The sequence below is a fragment of the Lichenostomus cassidix genome, chromosome 5 (assembly GCF_008360975.1).
Source record: "Lichenostomus cassidix isolate B80296 chromosome 5, HeHo_3.0, whole genome shotgun sequence".
Classification (NCBI taxonomy): domain Eukaryota; kingdom Metazoa; phylum Chordata; class Aves; order Passeriformes; family Meliphagidae; genus Lichenostomus; species Lichenostomus cassidix.
The window spans coordinates 63,099,490-63,113,411 of record NC_139486.1 but is presented as its reverse complement, the minus strand read 5'-3'; the positions used below and the strand labels follow the sequence as shown (position 1 = coordinate 63,113,411).

Here is a 13,922-nt window from a genome sequence, read left to right as displayed (position 1 = left end):
TCCTGGGAGCTTCTCAGAGCTTCACAGCCAGGAGAGCACTCCTACAGCATGGGAGCTGTCGGAATCCTCCTGGCAGAAGCTGTTACTGCTTCCCACTGTGACATTTTGGGTTTTTGATGCCAGTCTCAAGCAGCAGCAGCCCCAGAACTCACTGACTCCAGTGGAGTTTCCTTTATCCCATAACATGTAGTGACAGCCCTAGGAATGAGGGGGAGATCTGACATGGCACTGGAAAGGAGACTGTGCTCCTTAAAGCTTTCTCCTGTCCTCCACTATGAAATAAAGGGAATATTTTCCTGATCAGAACACTTACCTCTTCCACACGCTCTCCTGAAGTCAGTAAAAGTGGCAGCAGGAATAAGCCTTGGAAGACAAGATGCAGCAGGAGCTGGGAAAGTCAAACCCAGAGGCTGGGCAGGGAAGAGGCAGGCACTGGGCACTGAACAACCCCCATCCAGGAGGGAATTTCGGCCACAAGGAGAGCGGCAGGAGGAGGGTGAGTAGATACAGACTCAAGCAATTCCATTGCTTCCTGTTTTCCAAAGTTTGTCTCCCTTGTGTGAGGCATCTTTGTGCCTGCACCAGTCTGGCATTAGCTACATGCTTCTGTCTTTCCCTTGCTGGATTTACACCCTCAGTGAAGGCAGGAAAAGCAGGAAAAGTACAAAACCTCCATCAGTGCCATCTGTTAATGACACCAGAGAACCAAACCGGTGAGGAAAGCTCCTGAATCACAGGCAAGGCCTGACCATGGAAACACATCTTTAAAGGGATCAGCAGCTCAGCTGCCAGGGATGGAGATGACACACAATTCCCAAAAAGGGAAGGCAGAGACTTTTATTCCGGCAATGCCACTGCACTTTACCTGAGCACAAAGCATTGGTGAAAGACAACCACCCCCTCAAAGTGTATGGACACACCCACTAACCAGGAATCCCGGGAAAACCCTTGGATGGAGCAAACACTCCCTCTGCTGCAGACTAGGAGAGGCGGAGGGCAGGGGGGCCAAGGGAAGAAGAGGATTTGGGGAAAAGGATTTGGGAAATCCTGCCTTAGGCTGCTGGAGGGGCAGGGGGAGAGGGCAGCGGGACAGGCTGTGCCCCCTAAGGCCAAGACCCCTCGGATCCTGTACCAGGATCCTACCCTCCTGCAGCAGCCGGAGGCAGGAGGGATCAGGAGTGATCCATCTCCCCAGGACGGAGCTCTGGGATCAGGGATCAGTGCCAGCAGAGGGAAAGCTTGGCTTGAGCACCAAAGGGTCACACAGCAAAAGGCCACGTCCTCGTCCTGCGCACCACATCCCAGGCTGCTCCCGCTCTGCCCACCCACCCCTCCATGGATTCAGTGCAGTCAGTGGTCTGAGTGCTGCCGGCCTCAGGAGCAGCAGGAATCACTCTCTCCTCTATGTCAGGATGTCGTGGGCTTGGTGCTCCACCAGCATCTCCATGCTCCGCACGTCCGTGCACCAGAACTCCAGGCGGTCCTTCATCCCTTTGATCTGCAAGGCAAGAGTGCCTCAGCTCCCCGGAATGCCCACAGGCTCCTCTCACACCTGAGATCCCATCCCCTCCTCCAAACCCCACACACTGAGAAAGGAGGATGCTCCATCCCTGGAAGTGTCCAGGGCCAGGTTGGATGGGCCTTGAAGCAACCTGGGATAGTGGGAAGTGCCCATGGCAGGGGGTGGAACTGGATGAGCTTTAAGGTCCCTTCCAACCCTGGGATTCTGTGATTAACAGCTTCTATTAGCAAATCAGCAAGGGTTAAAATGAAATGAACCAAAGGAATTGTTTACAGCTGGAATTCAATGCACCCATTTTTGGGTTTAAAGGTAAAGACACGTGGCACAGTTTCCTTAAACATTACAAGGATGAACTTGAGAAGCTCAACAGCTTCATTACCATCCTGGACTTCCCTCTTCCCAAGAACAATGTGCCTCCTATATCCCTGAAATTCCTAGAAGTTGTTTCATGCATTTAGGAATGAGGCCTGGATCCTTCTGGAAAACACAGCCATGGCATCTATGTTCCATGGTGTTTGTGTGGCTTTCACAAGGGACGTGCCACCCATGTCCTGTCCCACCTCCTGAAAGGTTTCTGGGTGAAACACGCTGGGGCAAAGCCAAGCCCCCAAGGAGGCTCATTCCCAAGCTGTGACCTGTCCCGGTGTCATTCCAGTGTCATTCCCAGGTCACCTCACCCTGGCTCAGCTGGTGCTGGTGGCCATTACCTGCTGCAGGTCCAGCACCCTTGGCTGCACCCACGTCATGTGCACCCTCTTGTCCACCTCGTCGATGCTGCCCTTCACCAGCCCCACCGAGAGCGCCTTCATCACCAGCAGCTCCACCTGGGAACACAAATAATTCCAGGATATGACCCAGATCACCCTGTTTCCCCCCCTGAGATGAATAAAACTTGCTATCTTCACATGAGATCTCCTCAGAATCCAGGGCAGCAGCTCTCACACCTGTCCTCTTTCAGCTGATAGAACAGCCTCAGGACTCGGCATCTCAACATAGTGGAGTTCTCCCTAAAACTTTTCCCTAAATCTTGATTTTAGGGCTTTTTAGTTTTTTTAGTTCTTTTCCCTGAAAACTAGATTTATTTTATTTTCTCTGAAATCCCAGGAAGAACAAGGCAATTGGAAAAAGCCAACAGAGCACATTTGTCCACAAGCAGCTGGTGGGAGTCAGTCTCTTCTCCCACAGTTCAAGTGACAGGACAAGAGAAAACAGCCTCAAGCTGCACCAGGGGAGGTTCAGGTTGAACATCAGGAAGAATTTCTTCATGGAAAGAGTTGTCAGGCACTGGAAAGGGCTGGCCAGGGAGGTGTTGGAGTCACCAACCCTGGAGGTGTCCAAGGAATGACTGGACATGGCACTTAGTGCTCTGGGCTGGGCACTGGTCACAGGTTGGACTTGATGATCTCGGAGTTTCTTTCCAGACTGATTCTGGGATTCTGTGTGATTCAGGTCTATCCAGACACTTAGAGCTCCAGAACCTGGACATTACCCAGTGTGTCTAACCCCAAACTCACCTCGTTGACAGTGACTTTGGCACTCTTGGCAATCTCCTCAAAGGTGAGCTGGCGGTGATTGGCTGGGCGGGTGAAAGTCATCTGGATCCAGGGAACAGACCAAAAAAATAACCCCCACAGGGTTTTAGGGCTTCCCACAGCACACAGAGCCTCCCTCTGCGTGCTGCCCTGCCCAGTCTCACTCTGCATTGGCAACTGTATTTCTCGTATTTAACTAAAGTAAGTTAAAGAAGAATGTTTTACAGCAGTGTGGTGTGGTGTGGTGTGGTGACAACAGTCAGATCCCTCCAGTGACAGGAAGGGACTGTTTCAGGTTATCCATCAGGGTGAGGACCCTCAGTCTTTGGGAAACAAAGAAGTTTAACTGTATTCTAAACTTCTTTTGTTATACTGAACATACTCCAGACACCATTCCTGAGGGATTGCTCTCCCCCTCCTCTGTATCACAGAATGGACACCTTCCACTATTCCAGGGTGCTCTATGCCCCATCCAACCTGGCCTTGGACACTTCCAGGGATGGGGCAGCCACAGCTTCTCTGGGAAATCCATTCCAGGGCCACCCTACCCTCACAGGAAAGAGTTTCTTCTCAATATCCCACCTAACCTTCCGTCAGAGAAGCCACTCCCCCTTGCCCTGGCACTCCATGCAAGAGCTCCCCTGGAACTAGGGACAAGCAGCCCAGCGTGGACCTGTCTGTGGCTCCATCTACAGGCAAAATCCACACTGAACTTCCTGTATCCAAGAGTTCCTGCAGGTGAGTGACCAAGACACACTGAGCACATCCCAGCTCACCTCCATGAGACACAACAGCTGGATCTTCTGCAGCAGGAGCGCTTCGTTCGCAGCCAGGTCAGGCTTTGAGGGAAGAAAAGGCACCAAATCAGGTCATTATTGCATTTTTCCCCTGTCCTGAGGGAGAACAGCTTTACATCCAGGAATAAATCCCTGCGAGGGTTCATTTAGGAGGATGGAGACCATCACAGCCCACCCACCAGCTGGGAATGGTTCCTGAAAACAATCCATGGCCACTGTGCCAGTGGACACACAGATCCACTGTTGTGTCAGTGGTTCCTGATGTAGCCAGTGCAGGTTAATATCCAACAACCCTGTTTTCCCTCACACTTCCCAGAACAGAAAGCAAAACCACTGTTTTCCATTGGAAGCATTCTGAGAGGGAAGCCAAAAGAAAACTAATGATGTGTATCAAGATGGAATAATTACTCCTATGCTGATTAGAGTTATACCAGTGCTCCAGAGCCAGGAATTAGGCAAAGGTGACTAAGTAAAGATCCACAGACCCCAAGTGTCAGCTGTAAATCCCAAGCCTGGGCCTTCAGCAGCCCCAGAGTCCTCACCTGCTGTCCCCAAGATGACCTGAGGGCCTGGAAGGTCTCCACATTGCCACTGTTGAAGGCGAAGAGGGTGTCAATGAGCCACTGCCGGTCTGTGCTGCGCAGGGACTCCAGCACAGGGTGCATCAGCTGCAGGGGACAGGCAGGAGGTGTCACCAGGGAAAAACCAGCTCCTGGGGCTCCAGGGATGCAAGGATGTGGCAGAACTCACCAGCTCCCCAAAGTTGTAGACGCCTTCTCCCAGCAGCCCAGCCAGCCCCAGGGTGAAGGCTCTCTCCTGCTGCTCTGATACTGGAAAAAAAAAAACAAACCAAAAATTATTTGAATGGGAAAAGACCCAAACCAAAAATAATATGGGTGAAAAAATAAAAACCCAAACCAAAACCAATATGGATAAAAAGAAAACCAAACCAAAAATTATTTGGATAAAGCACCACTTACACCTCACCTACACTATTCCCAGCTCTTGTTTTCCCCCATGCTGCCTGGAATTCAGCAGCCTGCATTAACCACAGCACAAAAGGGCTGCTTTTAGAACCTAGAGTGAAGGTTTTGGGGGAATTGGAACAAACTTGCCCTCCTGGCAGGGCATTCCCCCTTTTCTCCCTGGTGCAGCCCTGGAGCAGGTAGGTCCTCAGGGGTCACTCCTCAGTCCAGCCAGACCTCAGATCCACCACAGCACAGCCAAAACAGCATGGAGAAAACCTCAGCCAGGGCACTTATTTGGGATGGGGAGGACGAAGCAGAGTGTGGAAACTGGGATTTCCCCTGGAGAGGAGTTACCTGGCAGGTCCTTGACCTCGATGCAGCCCAGGAAGCGCAGAGCATCCTTGTAGTAGGCGGCGTGGTTGCCCACGGTCTGGTAGTACTTGCTGGAGAGGTCATAGAAGCGGCTGTGCACTGATGTCACCCCAGGGAGGGTGTTCAGCAGCTCCTCCACCTCCTCAATGGTCTCCTGGAAGGACAAGACCGCTCTTACAGGGCAAGGAGCACCTGGAATGCACCTGTGCTCCTGGCTCCAAGGATCACAGCATTCCCGGGAGATCCCCAGCAACACACCATGACAGCTGTGACACCAGACAAAGCCACTATTGCTCCCAAACGCTTCCCTGTGAGGGTGCTGAAGCCCTGGCATTGGGTGCCCTGAGAAGCTGTGGCTGCCCCTTCTCTGGAAGTGTTCCAGGACAGGCTGGAACAACCTGGTCTAGTGGAAGGTGTCCCTGTCCATGGCAGAGGGTGCGACTGGGTGACCTTCAAGTTCCCTTCCAACCCAAACCCTTCCCCGGATTCCATCACCCAAACCCATCCCTCTGCACGTGTTCTAGGAGAACCAAAACTGCCCTGCATGAAAAACATCATTTCAGCTTTAAAACACGGTTCTAAAAGCAGCCAAGGATGACAAACCCCACGTGCTCCACTGAGGCAATAACACCACAGGTCACCGTGCGCAGCTCCCACATCCTGGTGAGCTCACAAGCCCCTCTGAGCCAGGAGCTGGGATAACCAAGGAATGTCACAGCACCCCAAAACTCCCCATCCCGGGCCACCCCTCACCTTGGTGACCTGCAGGTCCCCAATGTTGAGCTTGAGGGCTCCAATGGCTGTTTTGCACAGGATCACGGCCTCGTCGCTGCTCTTCACCTGCAGGGACACAGCGACCTGTTTGGAGTGTCACCTGCAGCCAGGTGCACTCCAGAGGCTGGATGTGTGTCACTTGTGACTACACTCCCCTGGGGAAAGGTGCTGCTCTCCAGCACAGGTGTCACACATGCCGGTGACTCTTGGCCTGCTCAGAGGCAAAACACACCAAGAGCAACTTCCAACATACCTTTTCCCGGGTCTTCTCCAGAAAAGTCAGGGCCACATTGGGATCTGAAGTAGAGAAAAAACAGATTTAAAAGAGCAGCTCCTATGGAGCTAAACCTCACCTAGCAATGCACCTTTTACAGGGTTCCTGAAGGCTGGAATATGGGGTTTCCATAGTGTAGCCTCAACCTGCAGCAGGTGCTGCCAGGTAAGCCAGGCCTTTCTTCACCAGCCACCTCACCAGGGAAGCTGTGGACTTCCTACTCCAGGGATCAGCACTAACTTCAGCTTTTCAAGCCAGTGTTTTCTCATCTTGATGCAGCAGGACAACAACTCCACATCCAAGACTGACCCATCCCCAGCCACATTCCAGAGGTAACAACAGCACAAGGAAGAGGGGAGGACACACACCTGTCATCTGCCGGACCACATGAAGGATGATCTCCACCAGGGACAGGGGGTTCACCCTGCAGGGAGCAGCCTGGAGTCAGCACAGGGCCCCAAGCCCTGAGGGTGACCCCCAAACCCCCCCAGGTAACTGTCAAACCTCCCGGGTGACCCCCAGTAACTCACCTGTGCTCAAACTCACTGATGAAGTTCTCGTAGAGCTGCAGGGACAAGGACAGGGTACACTTATAGCAAAGGACACCCCAGTTCAGAGCTTCTCACCCTATTTCGTCTCTATTCCAGCTGATCTGAACATCCCTGGAAGGGCTGGACAGGGCTCCAAGCCAACTGGATTAGTGGAAGGTGTCCCTTCCAGGGAGGGTGGAACATGATGATCCTCAAGGTCTCTTCCAACCCAAACCATTTCAGGATCCTATGATTTTTCCAGAAAATCTGGCATCCCATACAGAAATTCCTGCACTGCTCAGAACCCAGAACTGGTTTTATCTAATTCTACCCCCACAGGTTTCTTCCAGCTGCAAGCAAAGACTCAAGAAAAGCATCTGTAAACACCCATCCTTCACTTGCAAACCTCTTGCTAGAATAGGGAATTTAAAAAAAGAATCCTCCTGCAACTCCTAAAAATAAACATCTCAAGTGAGTGAAGTAAAGAATTACTTTGAAGCTTCTGAAATTGAGACGCTTGATTTTAGCAGAATTTTCAGACAGACCCTGCAGGCTCACACCATTGCAAAAAACCCGGGAGCTGAATCCACCCTGGTCAGTAATTCTCCAGGAGGATTAAGACAGGGAGAAGCCACAGGCTGAGTTTTTCCTGGTACAAAAAACCAGGAAAGCTGGGACGAGTGCGCTCACCTTGATGAGCCCGTCTCCCTGGGCGAAGCAGGGGTCCTGCACGAAGTCCAGCACCTGCAGGGTGAGCTGGTGCCATAGCCTGGGGACACAGAACAGCGCCGTGAGCCCAACCCCGCCAAACCGTGCCTCACCCCGGGACGCTCCGATCGCACCGTGCCGGGGCTGACGGGGGAGCGGATCGGGGGCGAACCGGGGGCTGGGACCCCCGGCAGGGGCAAACACCGCGGGAGTCACCTCCCGGGCGACTAACGAGGGGGCTAAGGGGACGCGGGTCCAGCCGGGCCCCGCGAGGGCTCCTCAGGCCGCGCTCGGCTCCGGGACCCGGGGCGGCGATCTCCCCGCGCCCCGTCCCCGCTCACTTCTTGTTGTAGAGCTCCTCGAGGCGGTGCCACACGGCGGCCTGGCCCGGCCCCGCGCTCTGGCTCTGCTGCAGGAAGCCCGGCACGTCCTTCATGGCGGCGGCGGGCCCGGCACGGCACCGGGACCAGGACCGGGACGGGCCGGACGGGAGCGCAGCGAGGAGGCCGCGCCGTCCCCGCTCTGCGCACTCACTTCCGGCCGCGCGGGGCACGCCGGGTACCGTAACGCCCCGAGCCCGCCGCCGCCGCGCACTCGCTTCTCGCCGCTACCGCCGCGCCCCGCGGTCGCCGTGGCAACGCCGCCACGCCGCCATCCCTCGGGCCTTCCCCCGCCGCCTCTCCCGGCTCCCGCAGCCGCGGAACGGCCGGACCGACGCCGGGCGGGGTGAGCGGCGGCGGCTGGCGGGAGCGCGGGCGCGCGCGCTCGCGGCAGTGCGGTAGCGGCGATGGAGCGCGGGGCCCGGGCGCTGCTGGCGGCCGGTGAGGGCCGGGGGCGGGGGGAGCCCCGGCAGCCCCGGGCCGCCCCGAGCTCCGCTCTGCTCTCTTGCAGCCTGGAGGAGCCTGTGGGAGCGCGGGCCCCGCCATGGCGGCGGCGGCGGCACGGCACGGTGCGGCGGGGACGGGAAGGGGCTGGCCGGCGGTGGAGCCGGGAGGTAGGTGGGGAATGGCCGGCCGGGGCTGGAGCATCCCTGCGGGAAGGGGAGGGTGGGCATCGGTGGTGGGATGGGATGGAGGATGTCCTGTCCCCGTCAGAGCAGGGACATCACTCTGTGAGCCAGAGCTGGCCTGGGAGCCCGGAGAGCAGGGATCTGCCAGGGAAATATCAGTGTTTTTCCAAGACTGTGAGTTCAGCACCCCGGGAACTCGGTCTGACAGGGCAGAGCCATGTCCTTGTGTCACAGCAGGAAAAGGCAGGGCAGTGTCACGTCCCTGGGAAGGTGCTGTCACATCCCTGTGACAGCAGGGTAAGGCAGGGTCACATTCCTGGGAAGGCAAAGCCACATCCCTGTGACAGCAGGGAAAGGCAGTGCAGGGGCACATCCCTGGGCATTCAATGTCACACATCCCAGGGAAGGCAGAGCCACATCCCTTGGAAGGCAGAGCCACATCCCTGTGGCAGTAGGCTAAGGCAGTGCAGTGCCACATCCATGGGAAAGGATCACATCCAGGGACTGTCAGATCCCTGTGAAGGAACTGTCACATCCCAGGGAAGGCAGAGCTGACCACCCTGAGGCCTGGAGACACTTCCAGCTCTGCCTTTGCTGCGCAGGCTTGCCAAGCCCCAGCAGCTCTCCCAGCTCTCCTTACACTCGCTTTGGACTGTGCACAATGCCCTACTCCAGCAGCACTAATTTACTGGGAGAAGCTGTTCCGTGCTGATAATGACTGTTCCCAAAATGCTAATAACTGTTCCCAGATGACAATGGCTGTTCCCAGCCCAGCTGGGCACAGAGCTATCATTCCTTTGGACAAGGACACACAGAGCCCAAGGGGGGGAACAGGGAAATGACAGTGTCTGTGCTCACCTGGGCAGGGTGACACAACACCCTGAGAGAAACATGTTGAACGCAGGACACAGAAGAGTCTCCTGGATCCCAGAGGAATGTAAATCAACACTGAGACTGGTGATTCCCAGTGGGTGCAACTTTGTGTCCATCCTGGTCAAAAAAAACCTCTCACAGAAATACCAGTGATTTGGTATTTTAGATCCACCTAAGGAAGTGCAGAGGGGCTTGTCTGCTCCGGGGTTTGGTTGTTAGCTTGGAATAACAGCCAAGTTTCTCCTAGGGATGCCCTAGCACCCTCTTGCCCAGGGAGGAGCTTCCTGCAGAATTTTTGGCTGCTTTTTATCGCTGAGCCGAAAGTCGCTGTCAGTTCTCTCAGTGCTGTGCTTCCTCCTGTGCCAAGCAGGATCCAAGGCTCCAGACCCTTCTGTCTGAGCACAGCTGCCAGAGCAATTTGGGGCAGGTGGGGAGGTGACGAGGGGAAGCAGAAGCTCACCTTGAAGGACGTGGCCGAGCTGCTCCGGAAGAAGGAATGTCGGCGCGTGGTGGTGATGGCTGGCGCCGGGATCAGCACACCCAGCGGCATCCCGGACTTCAGGTGATGCCTCCATCCTCTTGGTCCTTGGAGGGCTCAGGTCTTGTCCACAGAAAGGGTGATTAAACATTGGAAAGGGCTGCCCAGGGAGGTGGTGGACTCCCCATCCCTGGAGGTGTCCAAGAAACGATGGGATGTGGTTGACAAGGTGATGATGGATCACAGGTTGGACTTGATGGTCTTGGAAGTCTTTTCCAACCTCAGTGATCCTGGGTTTCTGCCTCTAGCCCAGGTACCTCTGCAGCCCCTCCCAGCTGCCCCCTGTCCCCACAGGTCCCCTGGGAGCGGCCTGTACAGCAACCTGGAGCAGTACAACATCCCCTATCCCGAGGCCATCTTTGAGCTGGGGTATTTCTTCATCAACCCCAAGCCTTTCTTCACCCTGGCCAAGGAGCTCTATCCCGGCAACTACCGCCCCAATTCCGCCCACTATTTCCTCCGGCTGCTGCACGACAAGGGGCTGCTCCTGCGCCTCTACACCCAGAATATCGATGGGCTGGAGAGAGGTGAGCTCCTTCCCATCTCCAGCAGTAGCACCAGGAGTTGAGGGGAGAAGCAGGACTGGGGAAATGCACATGGAGAGGCTCTGGCTCAGTCTTCTCCCACACACTGTATTCCAGTGGCTGGGATCCCTCCTGACAGGCTGGTGGAAGCCCATGGCACCTTTGCCACTGCCACCTGCACGGTGTGTCAGAGGAACTTTCCCGGAGAGGACTTCAGGGTGAGTGGGCCCAGCTGGGCATCAACACTGCAATTAACATGAGGAGGCATTAATTAATACAGTAATGACAGGTCCAAACCTCTTCTTTTGCCCTTGGGGATGAGAGGTTTGTGGAGAGGACCAGATTTGGGGTTGGGCATTGCTGTGAGGACACGTGGTGGTTCTGAACCCCTGTGACAGACAGGTTTGGGGCCTCTCCTTTCAGGGAGACAGGGTCTCTGTTAGGGGCAGTTTTGGGGTCTCTCCTTTCACGGGGACAGGGTCCCTGTGACAGGCAGTTTTGGGGTCTCTCCCCTCAGGGGGACGTCATGGAGGACAGGGTCCCTCGCTGCCCTGTCTGCACTGGAGTCGTCAAGCCTGACATCGTATTCTTTGGCGAGCAGCTCCCGCAGCGCTTCCTCCTGCACCTGACAGACTTCCCTATGGCAGACCTGCTCTTCGTCATTGGGACATCCCTGGAGGTCTGGGAATAAGGGAAAGCCCCAGGAAAAAGGCACATGGAAAATGTGGCCTGAAGGGACTCTGGAGGGGGGAGAGGGCTTAGAGGAAAAGGCAAGAAAATGTGTTAGGGATGTAAAATTTGAGGTGGAGGGTAAGAAATAGGGTGGAGTTGCACTGAGAGCCCCTCTGGAAACCAGGTGGGCACCTGGAGAGCTTTGGGGCTACCTGAGGAAAGGCTACCAGGTAACTGGTGACACTGTGACCTGTTCAGAGCCAGGGTGGCTGAGCAGTTCCAGGCTGAGTGTGCCAGGAACTGGTGCCCCCGGCAGGGTGACTGTCCCTGTGCCCCCTCGGTTCCCCCCTCAGGTGGAGCCCTTTGCCAGCCTGGCTGGAGCCGTGCGCAGCTCCGTGCCGCGGGTGCTCATCAACCGGGAGCTCGTGGGGCCCTTTGCATGGCAGCAGCGCCACAACGACGTGGCCCAACTCGGGGACGTGGTCGGGGGCGTCGAGAAGCTGGTGGAGCTGCTGGGCTGGAACGACGAGATGCAAACGCTGATCCAGAAGGAGAATGAGAAGGTGGGAAGAGACTCAGAGCCCCAGCTGCCCCCTCAGCCTCTGCATTCCCTGTGCTGGAGTTATCCAGGGGAGTGGGTTTTGCTTGCTGGGGTCATTGCACACAAGAGTGCAAAAAAACCCCAAACCTGAGTGCTGTTTCACAGCCAAGGTGCCAGGCCAGAGCGCTGTTGGCTGAATGTGTCTGTGATAGACAGGAAGACATGGATCTGCTAGTTCCAGATGAATTAGGAACATGTCAAAGGGCAGGATTTGGGCTAAAAGTGAGCATTTTGGGGTTCCTTCAGGCAATGACCCCCTCAGGGCATGAAAAGCTTCCAGTTATGTGCCCTGGTGTGTGATTTGTTCTCAAACAAGCACTGTAGCTGTAGCTGCAGGTGCCGATTCCAGGGTCTGGGAGTAACCAGCCAGGAAATCCCCTTAGTCAGCAGTGCCAGGCTGTGAGGCAGCAGAGCCTCCACACAAAAAAGGGATGTTCCACAGGCAGCGCTTCCCTTGGGTGTGGGGCTGGAAACCCTCACTGTACAGTCTCTTCATGGCTGTGCTCCCACTTCCAGAGGTTTCTCTGGAGCAATAAGCAGTAGGAGAGAGGGAAGGGATGCTCTGGTTGTGTTGAGACGCAATCAGTGCTGCCATGGCCGGACAGGGAGTGGGGTTCCTGCTCATAGCAAAGAATCCTTAAAACAGGCTTTTTTCCCCCACCATTCTTACATCTTTAACCTTCTGGGATCTTCAGGAGTGAGAAACTGCAGGGGAACAAGTTCTTAATTACTCAGAGCTCGGTTCTGATGTTAATTACTACATTCCTTTACACCGCTGGGAGGATTTTTCCACATTTGACATCAAACACAGCTGTATTTTTTTAGGGATACTTTGTCCAAATGTGACTTCATAAAATCTGGCTTCAAGATTCCAGTTGTAACATCCAGGTTGTTCTTAGTTTCAGCAGATTATGAGGCTGGAATGAGTAGGAATTCTTAGCCTTTTGGCCAGGTTTTTGATTTTTCAGTACCAACATTTTGGGGACCAGCCAGCCCTTGGCTCGATGCTTGTGCTGCTCTGAATCCCTGATGGATAATGCTGATGCAACTGTGATAGAATAAAAACAGTTGCTTGGAGCAAACAGTTGCCTGTCCATGGTGAGGAGTGGGACTGGATGAGCTTTAAGGTCCCTTCCAAGCCAAACCATTCCAGGATTGCGGGATTCTGTGAAACCTGTGGGGATGGTGCTGGGGCTGGAATGTTTGATGCTCCCTAGCAAGTGCTGTGGTCTCTGTTTCCAGCTGGATGCCAAGAACAAGTAGGAAGGTACTCCTGTCACCCTTCAGCACGTCATTTGAGGATGTCCAGCCATAAGTGTCACCAGCAAGTGCCCGAGGGCCTGGGGGCTCATGCCAGCACAGCCAATGAGCTCTGTGTCTGCAGTTGGCTGTTTGAATCTCCCTCCTTTCCAGCCATCCATCCCGGAGCCCCTCAGAGGCACTGGTTCCACGGAGCAGGAGCTGGAATGCCATGAGGTCAGGCCAGGACAGACTGGAGTGAGTTTTCCAGCTCCCACCGGGCTGAGCAATCCAGTTCCTGTCACAGCTCCTCCCCAGCCACTGTTCCCTTGGCCATGATCCTCAGCTGCTGCAGGCTGTGTTTAGTCTTCCATGAAATCTGTGCAAATCAGGGGGCAAGCCAGGGGTGGGGGAGGGGATGCCCCCCATTCCCATTCCAGCTCAAGCTGCTGGGGAATTTCTGAATCACTGGAGTGTTAATTATTTAATAATAAAGAGAGATAATTCGTTTCTGGATATCACCTAAGGGGTTTTCTGTAAAGACACCTCTCCCCACCACTGCTCCTTTCACCTGCTTTTTAGTTTTCCTTTTTCTCCCCTCACACAAGTGCCTTTCCCTGTTGTAGATGCCATCCCAGGGGGTGGCAGTGTCACAGCCCTGCAGCCATGTCATGCTGTGTCCCAAACCTGCCACAACACAATACAGAGCCTCGTGGAAATGGTGGGAACTTGTTTTTAACCATCCCCTGCTTCCCCCCAAAACGGAGTTCCATGATTCTATGAACGCCTCTTCCCTAAATGCCCAGTGCCAAGCTCAGCCCCTGCTCCAGAGCATTCCAGGCCAGGCCTGGCAGCTGTTCTTAGGGATTTGAAAGCACTCTAGAAAATTGAAACAACAATAGCAACTGCATTAAAAACACCAAACCCCCCTTTTCCTTTTGCACGGAAAGCTCGGGACAGCTTCAACAGCTGGGCAGGGATCAGGGCTG

General features: G+C 54.9%; 2 protein-coding genes across 3 annotated transcripts; one reads left to right on the top strand and one right to left on the bottom strand.

Annotated features, from left to right (window-relative positions):
* Positions 1-811: 811 nt before the first annotated feature.
* PSMD13 (proteasome 26S subunit, non-ATPase 13) lies at positions 812-7,953 on the bottom strand. The gene is made up of 13 exons (XM_085063587.1): positions 7,819-7,953; positions 7,460-7,538; positions 6,770-6,804; positions 6,608-6,663; positions 6,219-6,262; positions 5,945-6,031; positions 5,174-5,345; positions 4,602-4,681; positions 4,394-4,519; positions 3,831-3,893; positions 3,037-3,117; positions 2,230-2,346; positions 812-1,498 (listed from the first exon to the last, which is right to left on the bottom strand). Exons 1-13 carry the CDS (start codon positions 7,911-7,913, stop codon positions 1,403-1,405), a joined length of 1,131 nt encoding a protein of 376 aa, XP_084919713.1. The 5' UTR covers positions 7,914-7,953; the 3' UTR covers positions 812-1,402.
* On the top strand, positions 7,912-13,449 carry SIRT3 (sirtuin 3). Of its 2 annotated transcripts, none has more exons than XM_085063584.1 (8): positions 7,912-8,203; positions 8,369-8,471; positions 9,730-9,921; positions 10,192-10,424; positions 10,539-10,639; positions 10,939-11,100; positions 11,447-11,656; positions 12,937-13,449. In XM_085063584.1, exons 1-8 carry the CDS (start codon positions 7,912-7,914, stop codon positions 12,955-12,957), a joined length of 1,314 nt encoding a protein of 437 aa, XP_084919710.1. In that variant the 3' UTR covers positions 12,958-13,449. The 2 variants fall into 2 exon arrangements, with proteins under 2 accessions (XP_084919710.1, XP_084919712.1); XM_085063586.1 differs by lacking the exon at positions 7,912-8,203 and adding an exon at positions 8,219-8,298.
* Positions 13,450-13,922: the final 473 nt, after the last annotated feature.